The sequence below is a fragment of the Podarcis raffonei genome, chromosome 13 (assembly GCF_027172205.1).
Source record: "Podarcis raffonei isolate rPodRaf1 chromosome 13, rPodRaf1.pri, whole genome shotgun sequence".
NCBI classification, from domain to species: Eukaryota; Metazoa; Chordata; class Lepidosauria; order Squamata; family Lacertidae; genus Podarcis; species Podarcis raffonei.
The window spans coordinates 51221315-51238668 of NC_070614.1; the positions used below are offsets into that span (position 1 = coordinate 51221315).

The 17354-nt window shown below is 47.1% G+C and overlaps 1 protein-coding gene across 1 annotated transcript in view; it reads right to left on the bottom strand.

The window, feature by feature from the left end:
- Positions 1–16961, bottom strand: part of CHD3 (chromodomain helicase DNA binding protein 3) — a 64287-nt gene extending 47326 nt beyond the window's left edge. The window contains exons 1-3 of the mRNA XM_053362093.1: positions 16724–16961; positions 3060–3178; positions 2088–2261 (exon numbers count right to left, since the gene is read on the bottom strand). Coding sequence (XP_053218068.1) covers positions 2088–2261; positions 3060–3178; positions 16724–16946 — 516 coding nt within the window. The 5' untranslated portion in view covers positions 16947–16961. The remainder of the gene's footprint in view (positions 1–2087; positions 2262–3059; positions 3179–16723) is intronic.
- Between the last annotated feature and the right edge of the window lie 393 nt (positions 16962–17354).

The following is a 17354-nucleotide window of genomic DNA, read 5'->3' on the forward strand; positions in this document are numbered from 1 at the left end:
TTAAGAGCTCAGACCCCTGTCTCTGGGTCTCTCCACCTACTGAAGCAAAGCAAATGGTAACCCTTCACAGAGTTTCTTACATTACAGCAGACCAGCTCTAGAAGACTCTCCCCCATGGAGGCTTGTCTGGTACTGAGCTCAATGTCTTTTTGGAATGAATTGAAGGGGCCTATTTATTTGCCCAGGTATTTTAGGATGTGGAGCGCTATACTCTTTTCTTCTGGCATTCTGCTTTTCGTTTGCTACTGCTTTCCAATATACAGTGGACACTCGGGTTGCGAACATGATCCATGCGGAAGGCACATTTGCAACCTGCAGCATTCGCAACCCACAGCACCACGTCTGTGCACACACAGGTTGTGATTATATGCTTCTGTGCACGCGCAAAGTGCGGTTTAGCGCTTCTGCGCATGCGCAACCACCAAAACCCGGAAGTAACCCTTTCCGGTACTTCTGGGTTTCAGTGGGTCCATAACCCGAAAATACGCAACCTGAAGCGTCTGTAACCCAAGGTATGATTGTATCTCTATGTATGGTTGTATTGTATTGTTTTTATATTTTTAAACCCTGAGACACTCTGAGATCATTTATCTACTGAATATGCATTCAATAAAAACCTAAAATAAAGAAGATCAAAGTCCCTGCCTTTCACCACTGTAAATGCCCATGAAGAATAAACACAGGTGCTGGCAGAGGTTGTGTGAGGAGCTGAGGCCATGCCATGCACCAGGGTGGCAGGGCGAGCTGGGGAGGGCAGCATGATCCGCGCATGATGGAGCGATCTGCCACACATGGCGGTAGTGGGGCCATCTGCTATGCGTCGCTAGGGGCAGCAGGGCGAGCCCCCCACAGTGTACCTTTTTGTCACCCCCCTCATGGATGACACCTGGGCCGGCCACCCCCACCCCCCCTTCCTACGCCCCTGCTTTGCCTATGGCTTTTTCAACAGGTGGCACTGAGAAAAATATCTGGGCATGTGGGATTATCCAGAAGCCAACACAGTGTGGAGAAAGTGTTTGGAGAGTTTATTGCTGCCTTGTAATTCTCCAATCAGTGCTAGCACAGCCTTGCATGGTGGAAAAGTGTGGGGATTGTTGAAAAGTACAGGACTGCAGAAACACAGACGGGTCTAATTCTGGGTCTCGGCATGACTACAAAACCTATCATTCTGCCCCTCCCATCCCAACTGTTTTGTTTTGTTTTCGTTCTTATTTTTATTATGTTATTTTGTGTTCTTATCTTTTATTTTTACACTAAGATCTTCAGATGAAGGGCGGTATACAATTATTGTTATAATTATTTTTAAACCAAGCTATTTGAAAACTCTGGGTGGTGGTAGCTCTACAGTGGAGTCTGAGGTGCAAACTCCCTGAGTCATCCAGCAAGTTCCAGGGGTCCTCCCTCAGGAGGTTGCAGAATCTCCTTCCATGGAAGTCTTTAAGCAGAGGCTGGATGACCATCTCTCATGGATGCTTTAGTTGACATTCCTGCATTGCTTGGGGTTGGACTAGATGACCCTTGGAGTCCCTTCCAAATCTACAATTCTAGGGAAGGACAGAACTTTTTTTATGTACGCTACAACAGCAGCAAGAATACTTATTGCAAAGTATTGGAAGACACAAGATCTACCCACTTTGGAAGAATGGCAGACGAAGGTGATAGACTACATGGGACTGGCAGAAATGACTGGCAGAATCCGAGACCAGGGAGAAGAGTCGGTGGAAGAAGATTGGAAGAAATTTAAAGATTATCTACAGAAATATTGTAAAATTAATGAATGTTAGAATGATGTTGGAGAGAAATTAAGTGATTTCCAGCTGTAATGCTTTAAGAGAATGTGAAAAAAAGGATATAAATAGGTAAAAATCTAATGGTAAGGATTTGATGAACCAACAATTTGAAGTGGAATACAAAAAAGGGAGGTATGAGGAGGTCCGGGAAACAAGCTAAAGGAAAATAAGCAATGGAAACTTTGTGTGTTTTTAACTATTTTTATTTTGTATTTTTTTTCATTTTTACTGTATTACTTTAAAAATTTTTAATAAATATCTTATTAAAAAAACAAATCTACAATTCTAGGATTCTACCTTTGGCTTTTGCACTCCATCTTCTTCCGTCTTTTTCCGTCGTTTTGTCTTTTTCTCCTTCTTCTCCCGATGCTTTCTCCGCTTTTTCTTCCCCACTCCTCCATAGTCGCTGCCGCCACTCTCCGACTTGGCCCGATACTCCTCTCGGTCAGATTCAAACTCATCCTCGCTGACCTGCCAAGGGGAAGACAGAGAGTGAGAGGGCACAACAAGTGAGATCATTAGCATTAATTAGCAACAGCCTTCCTGCTGGGCAAAGGAGCCCGTGCCAGGACAAGGGCAACCTGTTCATTATGGTGAGATAAAGCGGCTTAGCAAAATAACCAGCCTGCAGTTACTGTCAACCCACAAAACAAACAGTAAACCTTGAAGAGATGATTCAGCAGCAGAATGCCTCAGGCAGAAAACCTTCCCGTTACAAAGCGAGAGCCCCTAGAGAGGTGCAGCCCACTGACAGGGAGGCCCAAAAACCTCTGTGACTGGTGCATGGGAAAACTAGGGATATTACACAAACAACTCATTTTCATCCAAAATGAAAAGGGGAGATTAAAAAACCAAACCTATGAGGAACCTCTCCCACCCAGTTAAATGTGTGCCTTTTGTGCCCCTCCATTAATCCACCATAGCCTTCAACGAATGCAGAATTCCATCTCTGTATACCAGGACTACATAAGCTGAAGAACCAATTAGCTAGCATAGCCGGGGGTGAGTGGCAGGGAATCCCAGTCCAAAATCAAACTTTGCCGTTTCTTTCTAGCGGACTCTTTAGCCTTAGAGGGGCGAGAATGGCCAAGGAATCAAGGAACCCTGCCCCCCATTGCAAACTGGTTCCCCGCAGGCCCCAGTAAGACAGTCTTGCCACTATCACGACTGCCCCATCATACGTCCACCTCCTTCAAAAAGCAACAAGTCACTAATGCCATTAACACATATGCACACATGTGCAAAAGTGGAGAAAAGGAGGCAACTTACTAATTTCTTGCGCTTCCTGGGTTTCCCCGGCTTGTTCTCTTTCTGCTTTTTGGGCCCTCGTTTCTTCTTCTTGACAACAAGGGGGCTCTCCAAGTTGCGCAGTTCCTCCTCCTCTTCGTCTGAAAATAAAGGGGGTGGGAGGGAGGGAAATGAGACCAACGAAAAAGGACAGAAAGAGAAGGAAATCACTTGTGTGCTTTGCTACTTCTGGGCAGCCACTGCTCCAAGCTCACACACATGCTGAAACAATTATCCTCTCTCCATTCCTCACACTGTGCTCTCTGCCAGCAGATCTCACCACTGCGCTGAAAGAGCCATGCTAGGGGAAGCTGGAAACCCTGGTGGAGTTCCCTCTCCTCCTCCTCACCCCTGTGGTCAACTTTATCCAGACAGGCTTGAACGATTCTATTTTTTACTATTATGACTGTTTTGCTTTCACTCTCCCACCCCCCCCACCCTGCTTGGTCAGAAGAGCAGCCATCTGTTCCGACACTCTCAAGACGGTCACAGGGCACAGACGACAATCCCCCTAAGGGACTTCCACAAAAACCTTGGCTCATTTTGCTTCACAAAACACTTGAAGCCATGAAGAAGGGCAGTGGGTAAGGAGGGGAGGCAGCGGGTGACCTGCCTTTTGGCACAAAAGGCTGGAAGTGCATATGGCTCACCACCTAAAAAGCTTGTGGGTTGAAATTCAAGACCAGGCAAAGAAAGGGCACTTCTGAGGCTTCAGCTTCACCCACCCTCCCATTGCTGAATGGGGAAGGTTGATTTAGTCCTACATAAGTGCACCAAGCACACCCCTCCTCACAAGGGGATAGGGAAGGAGTAAATGCACCCTTGTACGTAACAAAGCATGCAAACAGGATGAAAGTAAGACACATCTGTCTGAATGACCCTAAAGTTGGTCTCCTTTGTTCATGCGAGGGCTGCCTACGAGTTCATCTCCTCCCTTCTGTCCTGTTGCAAATGCCAAATGCCAATACTCTGCACCTGGCACGGCCAACTTTCCTACCCTCAAAAGAGATTAGGCAACCCTTTATATGGTTGGAAGTTGCAGGTCACTCTCCCTCCTCCTGCTTCTTCCCCAGCCCAATGTTCCAAATTCTCTTAATTCCAGTCTGCGATGGCGAAGGACCCCCATGTCTTGGTGCCTTGCCAGCTCACCTCCAGCAGCTGCTGTCTGATGCTCCTCCCAAAGCACCCTTCCCTTACAGGCTCCTCAGTCCCAGCAGATGAATGGGAGACCTGGGACTGGTCACTGCTCAAGTGCTTCCTGGTAGCACTGCAAGGCACAGTGGTGCCAACTGGGTGGGCTAGGGATTTAAAGAAAATCCTCCAGGCAGGCTGGCTGAAGGCTGGTTGTCACCGACGCAGACACTCTACTATGCAGTAGGTGTAGCAACGAGGCATAACTCCTTAATAGGAGTCACCCGGGCCAACTCCCCTCTCGTTCACACTTCTTGTAAATCAGAAGCGACTCCGCCGGCATCAACTGAAATTACTTCAGTATATTAAGACAGAGGAGGGACCATTAATCCTCTGCGTTTTCTCCGACAGCTTTTCAACCTCCTGCTCCCCTCGGTGCACAGAGGAAGGCTCTATCTACAGCGAGCCGCACACGGAGGCTACACACGCCGCCGACTCGTTAATATCACAGGACAGCCGGCTCAGTGGTAATTAGACGCTCCAGAGCCACTCTGCCCCCTTGAGCGATTTCTCTTGTCTTGCCAGACAAGGCGGGCGGGGAAGGAGACAGAAGAGTCTTGCTGCTAACCTGGCTGTGATTAATGTGGGACGTAACCCCACTAAGTGTCGGTGCTCAGAAAACCTTTCCCTAAACTAGAAGGACCAATACGTCAGGTTCTGTCACCGTTTGCCCAAATCCCTTCCAAGCCTGAGCAACGCAAGCCTTTGTGTTTCATCTGACGCTGACCAACCCCGCTTCCCAAGAATTGGGTTGAAATCTAGGCTCAGGGCCCCTGAATTGGGAGAATCACAGATTCTGTTAGTGTTGCAGCTCCAGGCTTCTGAAATGGGTCTCCTACTGAAATTGAACAAACAAGTTCTTGTGGTTAGGAAGTGACTGAAGATATTTTTGAGAACCCTTTCCCTGAAGTGAAACCCACAAAAATAAATCTACAAATAAACAAACAGGTGGAAGGAGACTGAAAGTCCACCAAGCCCAACCCTGGAAGTAAGAGGCAACATCTATCCATCCCAGATTCAAATCCTCACATTTCCATGAGGTTTAGTGGATGAATGACCTTGGACATGCCTCAGCCTAACCTGCTTTGAGCCTGGTTGATGCATATATGAAATATGAACTGTAACGTATCTTGCACTCTGAAAAGTCCTGTATAAGAAGTATCATTATGCAGGATTGCTCCTGAACCTATACTGCTCCTGCTCACACCTCAAGCAACTTCCCTCAATAGCCACTCCCGCAACCCTTGCTGCTATGCAGAGCACCACCACTCCAAAAGCCATGATACAGCGAACTGGCTTAGCTTTGGAAAACCTGTGTCCATTGCCTGGCCTCATTACAGGTCAAAGTCTCAGCCTCAGTTCCCCCACTGGAAGTCCAGGTAAAGGTCTAAAGGGAACACAGCGAGGTGCCCTGCTGAAAATAAGGTGGTGTGTCTGCCCAGAGCCTGGATTCAAGACTGCTGAGAAACCTCTGTGGACACTGCTCCAAGTCCCTTGGGGAGAAAAGGTGGACAATGTAACAAATGCATAAAAATCAATTTATCCTACAGCTGCCAACCCAGCTGTTCTTCCTTTTATCCTTCACAGTCTGGCCTAAGTTGTCTGCACACCAGGGACACATATTAAAATATTCTCAGACTCCCACCAGTATTTCCAGACGAGGAAAGGCAGGGCAGGGGAGAGGGAAACATAGGCAGACATGTCTTGCTGGGGTAGACCCCTGCCACACGCCTGCTCCCTTTCAACCAGCAATCAACTGACTACAAGCTTCATCTGATAAGAGTACTGTTGCTGCTGCTTACAAAAAGTGTATTCCCTTGCAACATGGGTTTGTCTTCCCAGAAACACCAAGGGGGCTTGATGCTTCAGGGAGACACAAAAAGGCCAAGCAAGGCACAGTGCATCTGGGCATGAGATATGTAGAGAGAAGGTTCACCATATGATGACTGGTTGTGACAGCTGTAGAATTTTTTTGTTGGAAGAGAATGAGAACTCAGACTGATCCAAATCAAGCTGCTGCTATTAGAGCGGAGAGATTGTTTTGTGAAGAAGAAATATACCTACATGTGCCCAATACCTTATGGGCACCTGTGGGCATGACCTAATGGTCAATTCCAAATTAGCATTGTGCCCTTCCCAGACCTGATTTAAAGCATTCTAAAGTTTCAGTTTCATATTCCCATTGCAGTTTTCTTTCCTGCTGCAGAAGGTAGAACCCGAACCAATGGCATCTGCTCTGGTCAGACCTCACCTGGAGTACTGTGTCCAGTTCTGGGCACCACAGTTCAAGAAGGACACTGACAAACTGGAACGTGCCCAGAGGAGGGCAACCAAAATGGTCAAAGGCCTGGAAATGATGCCTTATGAGGAACGGCTAAGGGAGCTGGGCATGTTTAGCCTGGAGAAGAGGAGGTTAAGGGGTGATATGATAGCCATGTTCAAATATATAAAAGGATGTCACATAGAGGAGGGAGAAAGGTTGTTTTCTGCTGCTCCAGAGAAGCGGACACGGAGCAATGGATCCAAACTACAAGAAAGAAGATTCCACCTAAACATTAGGAAGAACTTCCTGACAGTAAGAGCTGTTCGACAGTGGAATTTGCTGCCAAGGAGTGTGGTGGAGTCTCCTGCTTTGGAGGTCTTTAAGCAAAGGCTTGACAACCATATGTCAGGAGTGCTCTGATGGTGTTTCCTGCTTGGCAGGGGGTTGGACTCGATGGCCCTTGTGGTCTCTTCCAACTCTGTGATTCTATGATTCTAAGTTACAAGAAAGGAGATTCCAACTAAACATCAAGAATAACTTTCTGACAGTAAGAGCTGTTCGACAGTGGAACAGACTCCCTCTGAAGGTTGTGGACTCTCTTTCCTTGGAGGTTTTTAAGCAGAGCCTGGACGCCTCTCTGTCATGGATGCTTTAGTTGAGATTTCTGCATAGCAGGAGGTTAGACTAGATGACCCTTGGGGTCATTCCAACTCTTCAAATTCTTTGATTCTATGATAACCTCTCATCAAGCCTAACTCTTTTAGTAGTATTTACCGTATTTTTCCATGCATAACCCCCTGCTGTGTATAAGATGCCCCCTGTTTTTTGGGACTCCAAATTAAGAAAATAGGGGGAGATTGTCAAGAGTTGTAGAGTTGTTAAGCTTTTTTGGCAGGATTGCCCACAATTGTTGAGCTTTTTTTGGGGGGGGATTGCCAAAAATCACTCACCCGACTGACACTTAAAATCGCAAAAGCCACCAATCGCCCACCCTATTGCCGCAGGGGCAGCCAATTGACAACAGCCCTCGCTGTGGCCACCAATCAACCACCCAATAGCCACTGACAATCTCCTGCTCGCGGCTGCAACCCATCACCCATTTATACACTATCTGTGTATAAAACGACCCCCAATTTTTAACATAAATTTTTAAGAAAAAAACTCATCTTATACATGGAAAAATACGGGATCCATATCAATAATTCACTCCAGATAGATCTCTGAGAGTCTGGCAGATGCACTCCATTCATGCCCCTATTTACATAAGATAGGAATGGGTACCAAACCCCAAAAAGCTGTCTTCTTTGCTTATTCCAGTGGCACCCAGACAAGGTGAGATACCACACCATCCTTGTAACATATAGCCTGACCTGGTCATCCAGTGCTGTGCCACCTCTATATGTGCAGCTGCCAATAATGAAGTCACCATTCACCAAGACCCCTCATACACAGAGAGCAATGCCAACCAAAGATCTAGAACTACCTCTTGCTGGATAACATCAGATATGACCCCAAATACCTTTGGCCAAAGCTCCTGCACCAGAGGACAGTCCCACCAGAGATATAAAAAGAAAAGGGAAAGCCTCCAACAGTCTCTCCAGCATCATGGCAGTGGCTGCTTGTCTACATGCCTTGACCGCACTAATGTGAGGTAAGACCTGTGCACCTCAGCACAGAAGCTCTAATTCTCGCTGAGGTTGTACAGAGAAGTTTTCTAACCCACATTCTCCCCCACTTGTCTTCTGGAATTACAATATCCAAATCCATCTCTCACACTGATTTTTGGCTACCTGCAACTCAGATATTAGCAAACCGCAGGTCCTAGAAAAGGGGTAGCCAACATGGTGACTCAGATATTGTTGGACTACATCTCCCATCAGCCCCAGCCAGCATGGCAAATGCCCAGGGATTGTGAGAGTTGTAGCTTAACAACAATCTGGAAGACACCATGCTGGCTGGTTACCCCTATGCTAAAGATAGCACCCTTCAAGTCATTCTCCTTGCTCAGGCACATGCTTTCATATGCTATCACAGACCTCAACTGCTCTCCAGATCACAGTAGCCTCTTTGTGAACGCCTTCACCTAATATAATTGAAACCCTTCCCCTTTGCATTCTTTCCATGATTAGTCTATGCTCTGTAAGCAGTTGGGCCAACTTAAACTAGATCTCTTTGCCCAGCTTTCTGGTACCCTCCAGATGTTGTAGGACTACAATTCTCAAAATGATGGCTGGAGCATCTGATGGGAACTGCAGTCCAACAGCAACTAGAAGGAACCAGGCTGGCGAAGGCTGCCTTAGCTAATACATCCCTCCAGTCTTGTACTCTGAATAGTGACCATATTTGTCCTTGTGCCTACATCTCGGATAATCCAATAATATAAATAAGCCACTGTATCAATAAAAAGGCAAAGGGACCTCTGACCATTAGGTCCAGTCGTGACCGACTCTGGGGTTGCGGCGCTCATCTCGCTTTACTGGCCGAGGGAGCCAGCGTACAGCTTCCGGGTCATGTGGCCAGCATGACTAAGCCGCCTCTGGCAAACCAGAGCAGCGCACGGAAACGCCGTTTACCTTCCCACCGGAGCAGTACCTATTTATCTACTTGCACTTTGACGTGTTTTCGAACTGCTAGGTTGGCAGGAGCAGGGACTGAGCAATGGGAGCTCACCCCGTTGCGGGGATTCGAACTGCCGACCTTCTGATCGGCAAGTTCTAGGCTCTGTGGTTTAACCCACAGCGCCACCCGCATCCCCCACTGTATCAATAGTCATACTTAAAATAGGCAATTTATTTATTATTGGACCAGTTCCTTAAGATGTCGTTAGCAGGGGCTATCAGAAGATATAGATCTCTCTTTTCAGATAAGCTGGAGGCTAACATTATTTTCTACAATCCTACTTGCCCATTTTTACTGAGGAGAAAAAATTATACAGTATATATAAATAGCACCAATATTGCGGTATTTTCCTTTCAACTGGCTGGCCAGTCTATAACAGCTGTTAAAGACAAGGCAGTTGTTTTAGACTGCAGGTGAGTGGTCATATATTGAATATTCCCATACATAAAAAACCAACAACCCCCAAACACACTTCCTTGAAACGTGGAAAATCAGTGCAGGGTCTGATGTGCTAATTTACAATCTGCATAGATAATTACATAGGAAAGTGTTCAGAACTATAATCACCCACCTGTAGTCAAATGGTACAAGTCCAGAGTTCTAGCACCTCATTCTCCTAACTTGTAAAACAGCTCTAGGCCACCCAGAGAGCTTCACAACTAAACAGGTATCTGAAACGTTTCTCATGTTCATCACATCATGTTGGCCCCTATTAACAATAGATTGCTGTGACGATCAATGACTTGAGGTCTATGAAGCAACGCACAGCCCAGAAGTATCACAGAGATTACAATACGTAGTACAGTAGCAGCTTTACATTTCACCTTTATATTTAGCATTAATTCCCCTCCAAGGGCTCTTGCAACAACTGTGGAACATCACAGGTTCTCTGCCCTTCCCCAACTACTGCTAATTATACATCTGCACAGGATTTGGCCCACCAAGGTAGCCTGGAACATTTGCTGATATTTTTAGAAACAGGGCGATGAATGAGTTCCAATCTAGACAGGGGAACATCATCAAGAGCACAGCCAGTACAGAGAGAGAGGCAGTAGCTTCCAACTTACGCCAGGGAGCCAGAAGTCACCGCCACCCAATGTCTCTTGGGTGACCTACAACACAATGTGTTGTCAGGCTCTGAAGTCCTGGCCCCTCTTTGCTCATTTCCTATCACCCCACCCCTATGAGCCACAGGACACAAACTACTGTATAAATCACAGCTGGCACTAATTGGCTCACTGCGCCAGCAGCTCTGCTGAGAGGTCGCAGGCTAAACGGGGCTGCAGGAAGCTAAACTGCCCTCTTGTGCCCCCGCAGGGGGGTTCCTCCAGGTCAAAGATTAAACATACTGACTACAGAGAAAGTCAGCGTGTGCGTGGGAATAGCACAGCGTCCACCCTTTGTGGGTAAACAGAGAACCTGCGTTTTTCTCTTCAAACGTGGTGCAAATCCAAGCCCTTCCTCCCCACCCACCCAGCAACAGAATTTTATATCCACAATACAGGCCAGCCAGATCTTCCTTGCTCATGCCAACTCGGCCTCCATTTACAACAGTGCCAAACTCAAAATAGTCACGGGAGGTGCTCCGAGAGATAAATCAGGCCTGTGGGGGAAGCAATCACATACAAATGTTGGCATCATCAGCTCAATCCCACCTTCCCAGCTCAGATCTGCCCATCACCCCCGCAACCATCTGAGGTCGGCCAGCTCATACAATGCAGGCACATGCCTGCTAGATTTCAAAGACAATCCAGTGACTGGTTGAGTCTCTTTTCAAATTGCAGTCTAAAAATACCCATCTTCCCCAGCAGACCTCCTAATTTTAATGTCTCAGATTAAAACCAGGTGCAAAAGCAGATCTAGGTTTAACTAACCAAGAAGAGACTGATATTCCACTACAGGCAGAGGAAAGCGGGCACAGGACATACATTACTGCATAATCATTGCCCACACTGAGTCAACCAAGCACTTTTGTGTTGTTTTTCAATCTTGCAAATAAAGCCGAAACCCCCACCGCTTCCAAACGCTTCCCCCACCCCACTTCAGTTAACAAATGCTGTTAAGATTAATGGATATTGGTGCAATAACCACCATTCAGGCGCCCCTCTTCCACCTCCTCCCATTCCTCCCTCCTTTTCTCTGCTTGCTATATTTTTGCATCTGGCACAATCCTAGCTCCTTCTGACAATACAACATTTATCTCTGAATCCTGCAAGCTGATTCACCTTGTTGCATTTCCCTCATACCACGCCGCCTTCCTTCTGCTTCTGATGGGATGGAATTGACAAATACGAGGGGGGGAAATACATCAGGGTAGGCTTATCAGACACCCCCTCCCCCGCAACTCTTGTCAATTTCTAATCTATCTATCAATCTTTTTTTCCTCCTACTTCTTCCACGCATTCTTCTCCCCCTCCACCCCCCCTTTCCTAATCATAATATTGGCACACATGCGCAGAAGATTCTTATATTTGGCAGGCAATCAACTAGAATTTTCCACACACGTGATATTTCTACTCCCTACCTTGAAAATATATATTATATAAGGCTAACAAAGGATCTGGAAAGGAAATGGGGAGGGGGGATAAGGAATGTAGATGTGTAGCCATAACTACAAATTATAGAAGACCAACCCTGCTTAGAATTGCCACCTCTTTCACGACAAACGGTATTTATGTATTTCAATTTAATACAAAAAAAATAATGGATGGCCAATTTAGAAAAAAAAGAACAGCGCCTTTTATCTGTGTCAGTTAATGGAGGAGAATAACAGCCATTTCCATTAGTGAGAAATCTTAATCATCAGGGTAAAAACAGTCATGCGGAGATGAGGGTGGCAAGGGGAAAATAGCATATTCAGTGAGATGGGGAAAGATTTACGGGCATGGCTCAATTCTACAATTTGTCCACCAAAAGCAATGCTGGATTAATAGTGAGGCAGGTTTTTCTAAACTGTGATTTCTCAAGAGTTGGGCATTGTAGGAAAGAAACAAGAATGAAGCCATCACATTTTCAAAAATAGCTTGACAACCAGCTGTAATCTTCAGCCAGTGGCTGAAAACAGGATGACTGTCTTCTAGCCAGTTACACCACTACAAATCTAGACTAGAAGGGCACCAACTGGCAAGAAGCATTGCTGGCACACACACAATTGACAGATATGTGCTCCAATGAAGTTGGGGGAGGTCAGAGCACCAAGGCTTCCTTCCAGATTTCCTAGGCCTTCTTACATTGCAATGGGTGGATTACCTTGTTGGAGTGTGAAACAGGGTGAACCAGTTTAACAGCAAGAATTATCAAAATATGGAATGCTTGTGGATTAGAAATCAGTGGTTCAAAAGTAGCCTGCAAGTGGAACCCCATGAAAATGAATGCATTACCCGTATTTCATTACATATCTTTTAATACTTTGGTATTGTCTCTCTGCTTTCCTCTAGCACCTCTCCTTGCATTGGTGGACTAGCCTGGTGCTTCCCAAACCCCTCTATTCTTCAGGTTATATCCACCACCACCACCCCTGTTGCCTTTGCACTGTGCTCTTGGTCAACACTCTCCTTTCTTCTGACCCCAGGTGCCCCAGGGTGTTAATATTTCCTGGCTTTCTTCCCTGCAGAGTCCATTCCTGATTACAGCATGGTCCTCTTCATTCCCCCGAGCTCTACTCCTGAGCCCACTTCTGTACTCTCTGGGCCTTTGCTTTCCTGCATTCTCCCACCTTCCACTCTATCTTGTGCAACTGTACAAGCAACATTCATTTCCATGGAGCCAATACCTAGATTGCTGTCGTGTCAAAGCATTTCTTTAAAATCCACCTACATTCTTGGAGAACTAAAGCATTGTCAAGTACAACTTTTTTGCAAGTCAACTGGAATGAGATTCCACTATGGACCTGGTAACTGCTCTTACCATCCTTGGAACCACAAGCCCTTCCATTACTATGCACAGTGCAGGGTTCATGAAGTTTGATCTCCTTGTGAATTTGCAGAGTCGTGCAAAGTATAAACAACTATAAGCAAAAAACTTCATCATAGATATGGGCTAAAAAGGTTCCTCCTACAGGCAATAGGAGCAATATATGGTTTGCAATATTCTAGTCCACATGCCTTTTTGTTGTGGTGTTCCATCATAGAAGGAAAATTACCCTCTAGATTTTGAGCCCAGGAGCTCACACAGATTCCTGATGAAATCACAGGCAACATCTGTTACACTGCTTCAAGCAGCACTGGCTTGTGATGAAATATCTACTGCCAAACAAAGAGCTTCTGGCCAGCTGAGGGACCTCCAGCTCTGATACAGTTTCCCATTACCAAAGTAGCTGTTCCACTGTCAAGATATATGCTGTACATTAGCCAACCACAGAATGGGGGGAGCTGGCCTTTCCCAAGAATATTCAGAAATGCAGTTGTTGTTTTCAATGAGAAATTATTTTACATGTAGGGTTATAGCTCTTTGTGTGGGCTTGAGACAGGTAAAGTTAATTCATAAAGTAGCAGGAACTGTTGCTGGAGGGTCCACAATCTAATTAAATCAAAGAAAGGTTGATAGGTAGCACCCTTTCTACAAGGATCAAATCGCCCATTTTGCTATCACTCTGGAAAGCCGGTACGTACAACCAGCTTTTCTTAGAAATGGCAAAACTGCAGGTGCTGCAAGGTCAATTTGCTCAGCCACAGTCAGAGTGTGGAAAGGGTCCATCAACTTGTGAGATAACCATATCAAGTATTTAGGAACTTCTTGTGCACACTCATATCCAGCCTGTGCTTACACTGTTACCTGTTCCTGCAAGATACAGGGTAGCACTTTTTGAATTAACTATGCCCCATAAAACAAGTCACTGCCATTGTCTGTCAGTGTCAGCAGAAATGAACCCTAAAGAAGCATTTCCTGTGCAAGTTATCATAGCATAATAAATTGTAAACTTTGTATGACAGAAAGCCATTTTGTTTCTCACTTTGCTCATACTGCACTAATATTTAAAGCAGAAGCAAGCGAGCCAGCAAGCAAACCTACCTTGTTTAAACACATGTACCAGTAATTTCATCATCTGTAAATTATCTGATATCCTTAACAATACCGAAAGAGAGGACCAGAGGGTCACCGATAATTAGAGGGGGCAGATAATCAGTTTAAGTAAGACATAGTGTTCTGATGGGACGTGGGTGGCGCTGTGGTCTAAACCACTGAGCCTAGGGCTTGCCGATCGGAAGGTCTGCAGTTCGAATCCCCGCGGCGGGGTGAGCTCCTGTTGCTTGGTCCCAGCTCCTGCCAACCTAGCAGTTCGAAAGCACGTCAAAGTGCAAGTAGATAAATAGGTACCAATCCGGCGGGAAGGTAAACGGCGTTTCCATGTGCTCCTCTGGTTTCACCAGAAGCGGCTTAGTCATGCTGGCCACATGACCCAGAAATACTGTCTGTGGACAAACACCGGCTCCCTCGGCCAGTAAAGCGAGATGTGTGCCGCAACCCCAGAGTCGTTCGCGGCTGGACTTAACTGACGGGGTCCTTTACCCTTTTAGTGTTGTGATAGTTTTTAATGTTTAAGTATCTCTTGCTAGCCACTACGTGGGCTATCTGAATGTGTCTTGGCAAGTCTGTGTAGGCCTTTAAAAATGCAAGAGGAATTCCCCCCATATATACTGCCTTATGAGCTAGACTCCTGACATCACCAATTTGGCCTCAAAGTTACCCAACTTGCATTTCAATATGCAACCCTCAATGTCTAGACCTGCTTAATGGTCCAACCGCCTTTCCTGTCACACGGATTGGGCCTTACTGTTCTCCTGTATGTGCTTCACCTTCCGTTTTTATTCATCTTTCTTGGAATGATCATCTGTGGTTTGGGCCTGTTTTTATTGATTTTTGTAATAATAATAATAATAAACACATGCAGGGGCTGAATAAATATTATTATGACTGACTCTGTAAGATCAAAAGGCAACAAAGGCTCCTGATCCGCACGCAGAATCCAGAGTCCCTTTCCAATGCGGAGCCATCCACTACCACCCGATTCCAATCAATGGGCCTGTAATACTATGAACAATAGGCCCCGATCAATGAAACATCGGCCTTGTTCCAATCGGAACACTTTCACAGAAAGTGTTCTGCCCCTGCAGTTTCTAAATCTTCATCCCAAGTACCATAAGTCTGCCAAGCCCACTCCCTCAACGACAGAGGCCTCCTGTTCCAATCCTGACACTGGCCCCACTACAAAGAGGCTCCTGCCTCTCATAATCCCCAAACACAGGCCTCTCCGCTCCCTTCAGTCCTGTTGCCCTGCTGTCAGGCAGCCCTCTCTGCTCCTGTCAAAACTGGCATATGGCCACCAAGTAGCCAGCTGCTCCCATCACCTCTAGGGCACGCTTTTCGGACATGTGCCTCACCTCACATTCCCTACCCCCAAATCACAAGGCGTCCCCCACAACCCCATTTATCCGAAATGCATAGCCCTTTCAGCCACCTGTGCCAGGCTTCCTGCCAACCGTAAGAATAAACACTCTCAGTGCATGTGTACCCCCCCCAAAAAAGTTGCACTTGCCACAACTTCTTGCCGCTCAGGCCCAAAGAGGATGAGGGAGTTTGGGGCTTATTCCCTCACGTGACACTGACATGGCTCCCATTCTCTAGAGATGGGGTGCCCACCCACTAACCCCCCCTAAAAACAGGGGGATCAGGTTAAAAAAAGTGGGGTCCTTTTAACAACAATTCACGGGAGCAGTATCTCTCTCTCTTATTTATTTGTATACATGAGGGTGTGCTTTGCAGATAACCGCCCCCCCCAAAAAAAAACCCAAGTCGAGGACGGGGAGAGGGTGAGGCTGTTTACAAAACAAACCGGCCCTCCCCCCCATACACACCCTGAGGAAAGCTGCGACGGGGTGTCAAATAACGGGGGAACAGGGCTCCCCAACAACTTCCAGAAAGCGTCGAATATTATTATTATTATTAAATAGGAGTGATTTGAAACAAGAGCCCCCCCCCCCCGCCACCTCAGCCCCGCTGGTCTCCCTCGCCCCACGCGCTCTCCTCAGCCTCCTTCGAGGCAGACTGGGACTCTCGGCGGCCGCTCGAGCCGTTTGGCCGGCGGCGGCGGCGGCAGGGGGGGGAGGGGAGGCTGGCTCGGACGTGGACCCCCGACCCCACCCCCCCGCCATCGGAAAGGTTCCCAAAGGCCGCCGGGCAAGGGGCAGTCGGCGCTGGGTGAGGCATTGCAGCGAAGGGCAACGGCCGAGGGGAGGAGAGGCTAAAAAAAAAAAAAAAAGAGGGGGGTGGAACTCCGGGTCCCTCAACATTCCAAAGCCGTTGGGCAGCGCGCGCGGGGAACGGCGGTTCGCGGGCGGGCGGTTGGCGCGAGGAGGGCGGCGGGTTGGAACTCCCGGCGGGTTCGAAAGCCGTTAGTTGTTTACAAACAAGCCGCCCTCCCCTCCCCCCCCAAATCCACCGCCCTCCCGCCAGTTCCGAAGGCGGCGGGGCAGATTTCTAATTTTTTTGTGGTGGTTAATATAGCGCCGAATCTCCTGAGGGGTCAAATTAAAGGGGCGACCGGGAGGTTGGGGGGGGGAGGGGTGTTGTTTACCTGGAGGCGCCTCTGTCCCTTCAGCTGCCGCCGGCGTGGATGCTGTCGGTGTCAGTGGAGCAGCCTCCTCAGCCTGAACAGCAGGCGGGAATATGTCGCCTGGGCTGTTGTCCCCTGCTCCTTCTTCCTCCTCCTCTTCCTCCTCTTCGTCTTCGTCCCCCTCCACCTCAGACACCACCATCTCCTCCTCCTCTTCCTCGTCCTCCCTCAGAGGGGAAGCCATGGTGGTGCTGGAGGAGGGGGGTGGGGGAAACACAAGAGAAAAGCAGAAGGGGGGGCAACCCCCCTTCCCTCTCTCCCTCTCACACACACAAAAAGCTCTCCCCCACTTCAGATCACCTCAGTTAAAAAATAAAAAAAAAGTCCCATGAATGAAAACAACTCTCCTTCTTTACAACTTTGTCCTTCGTGGAAATGTTTCCTCGACCCCCTTCTTTAAAAAAAAAAAAATTAAAAAAAACGAAGGGGGGAGTAAAGATATATTTAAATTCTGAGGGGGGAGTTCAGGATAATATTTTCCACAAGACCAAGAAACAAAAATGGCCGCCCTTAAATTATTTTTAAAACAGACCCCCCCAGGAGGTAAAAAATATATAGGGCCCCCCCTATATAAAAAACAAAAAACAAAATG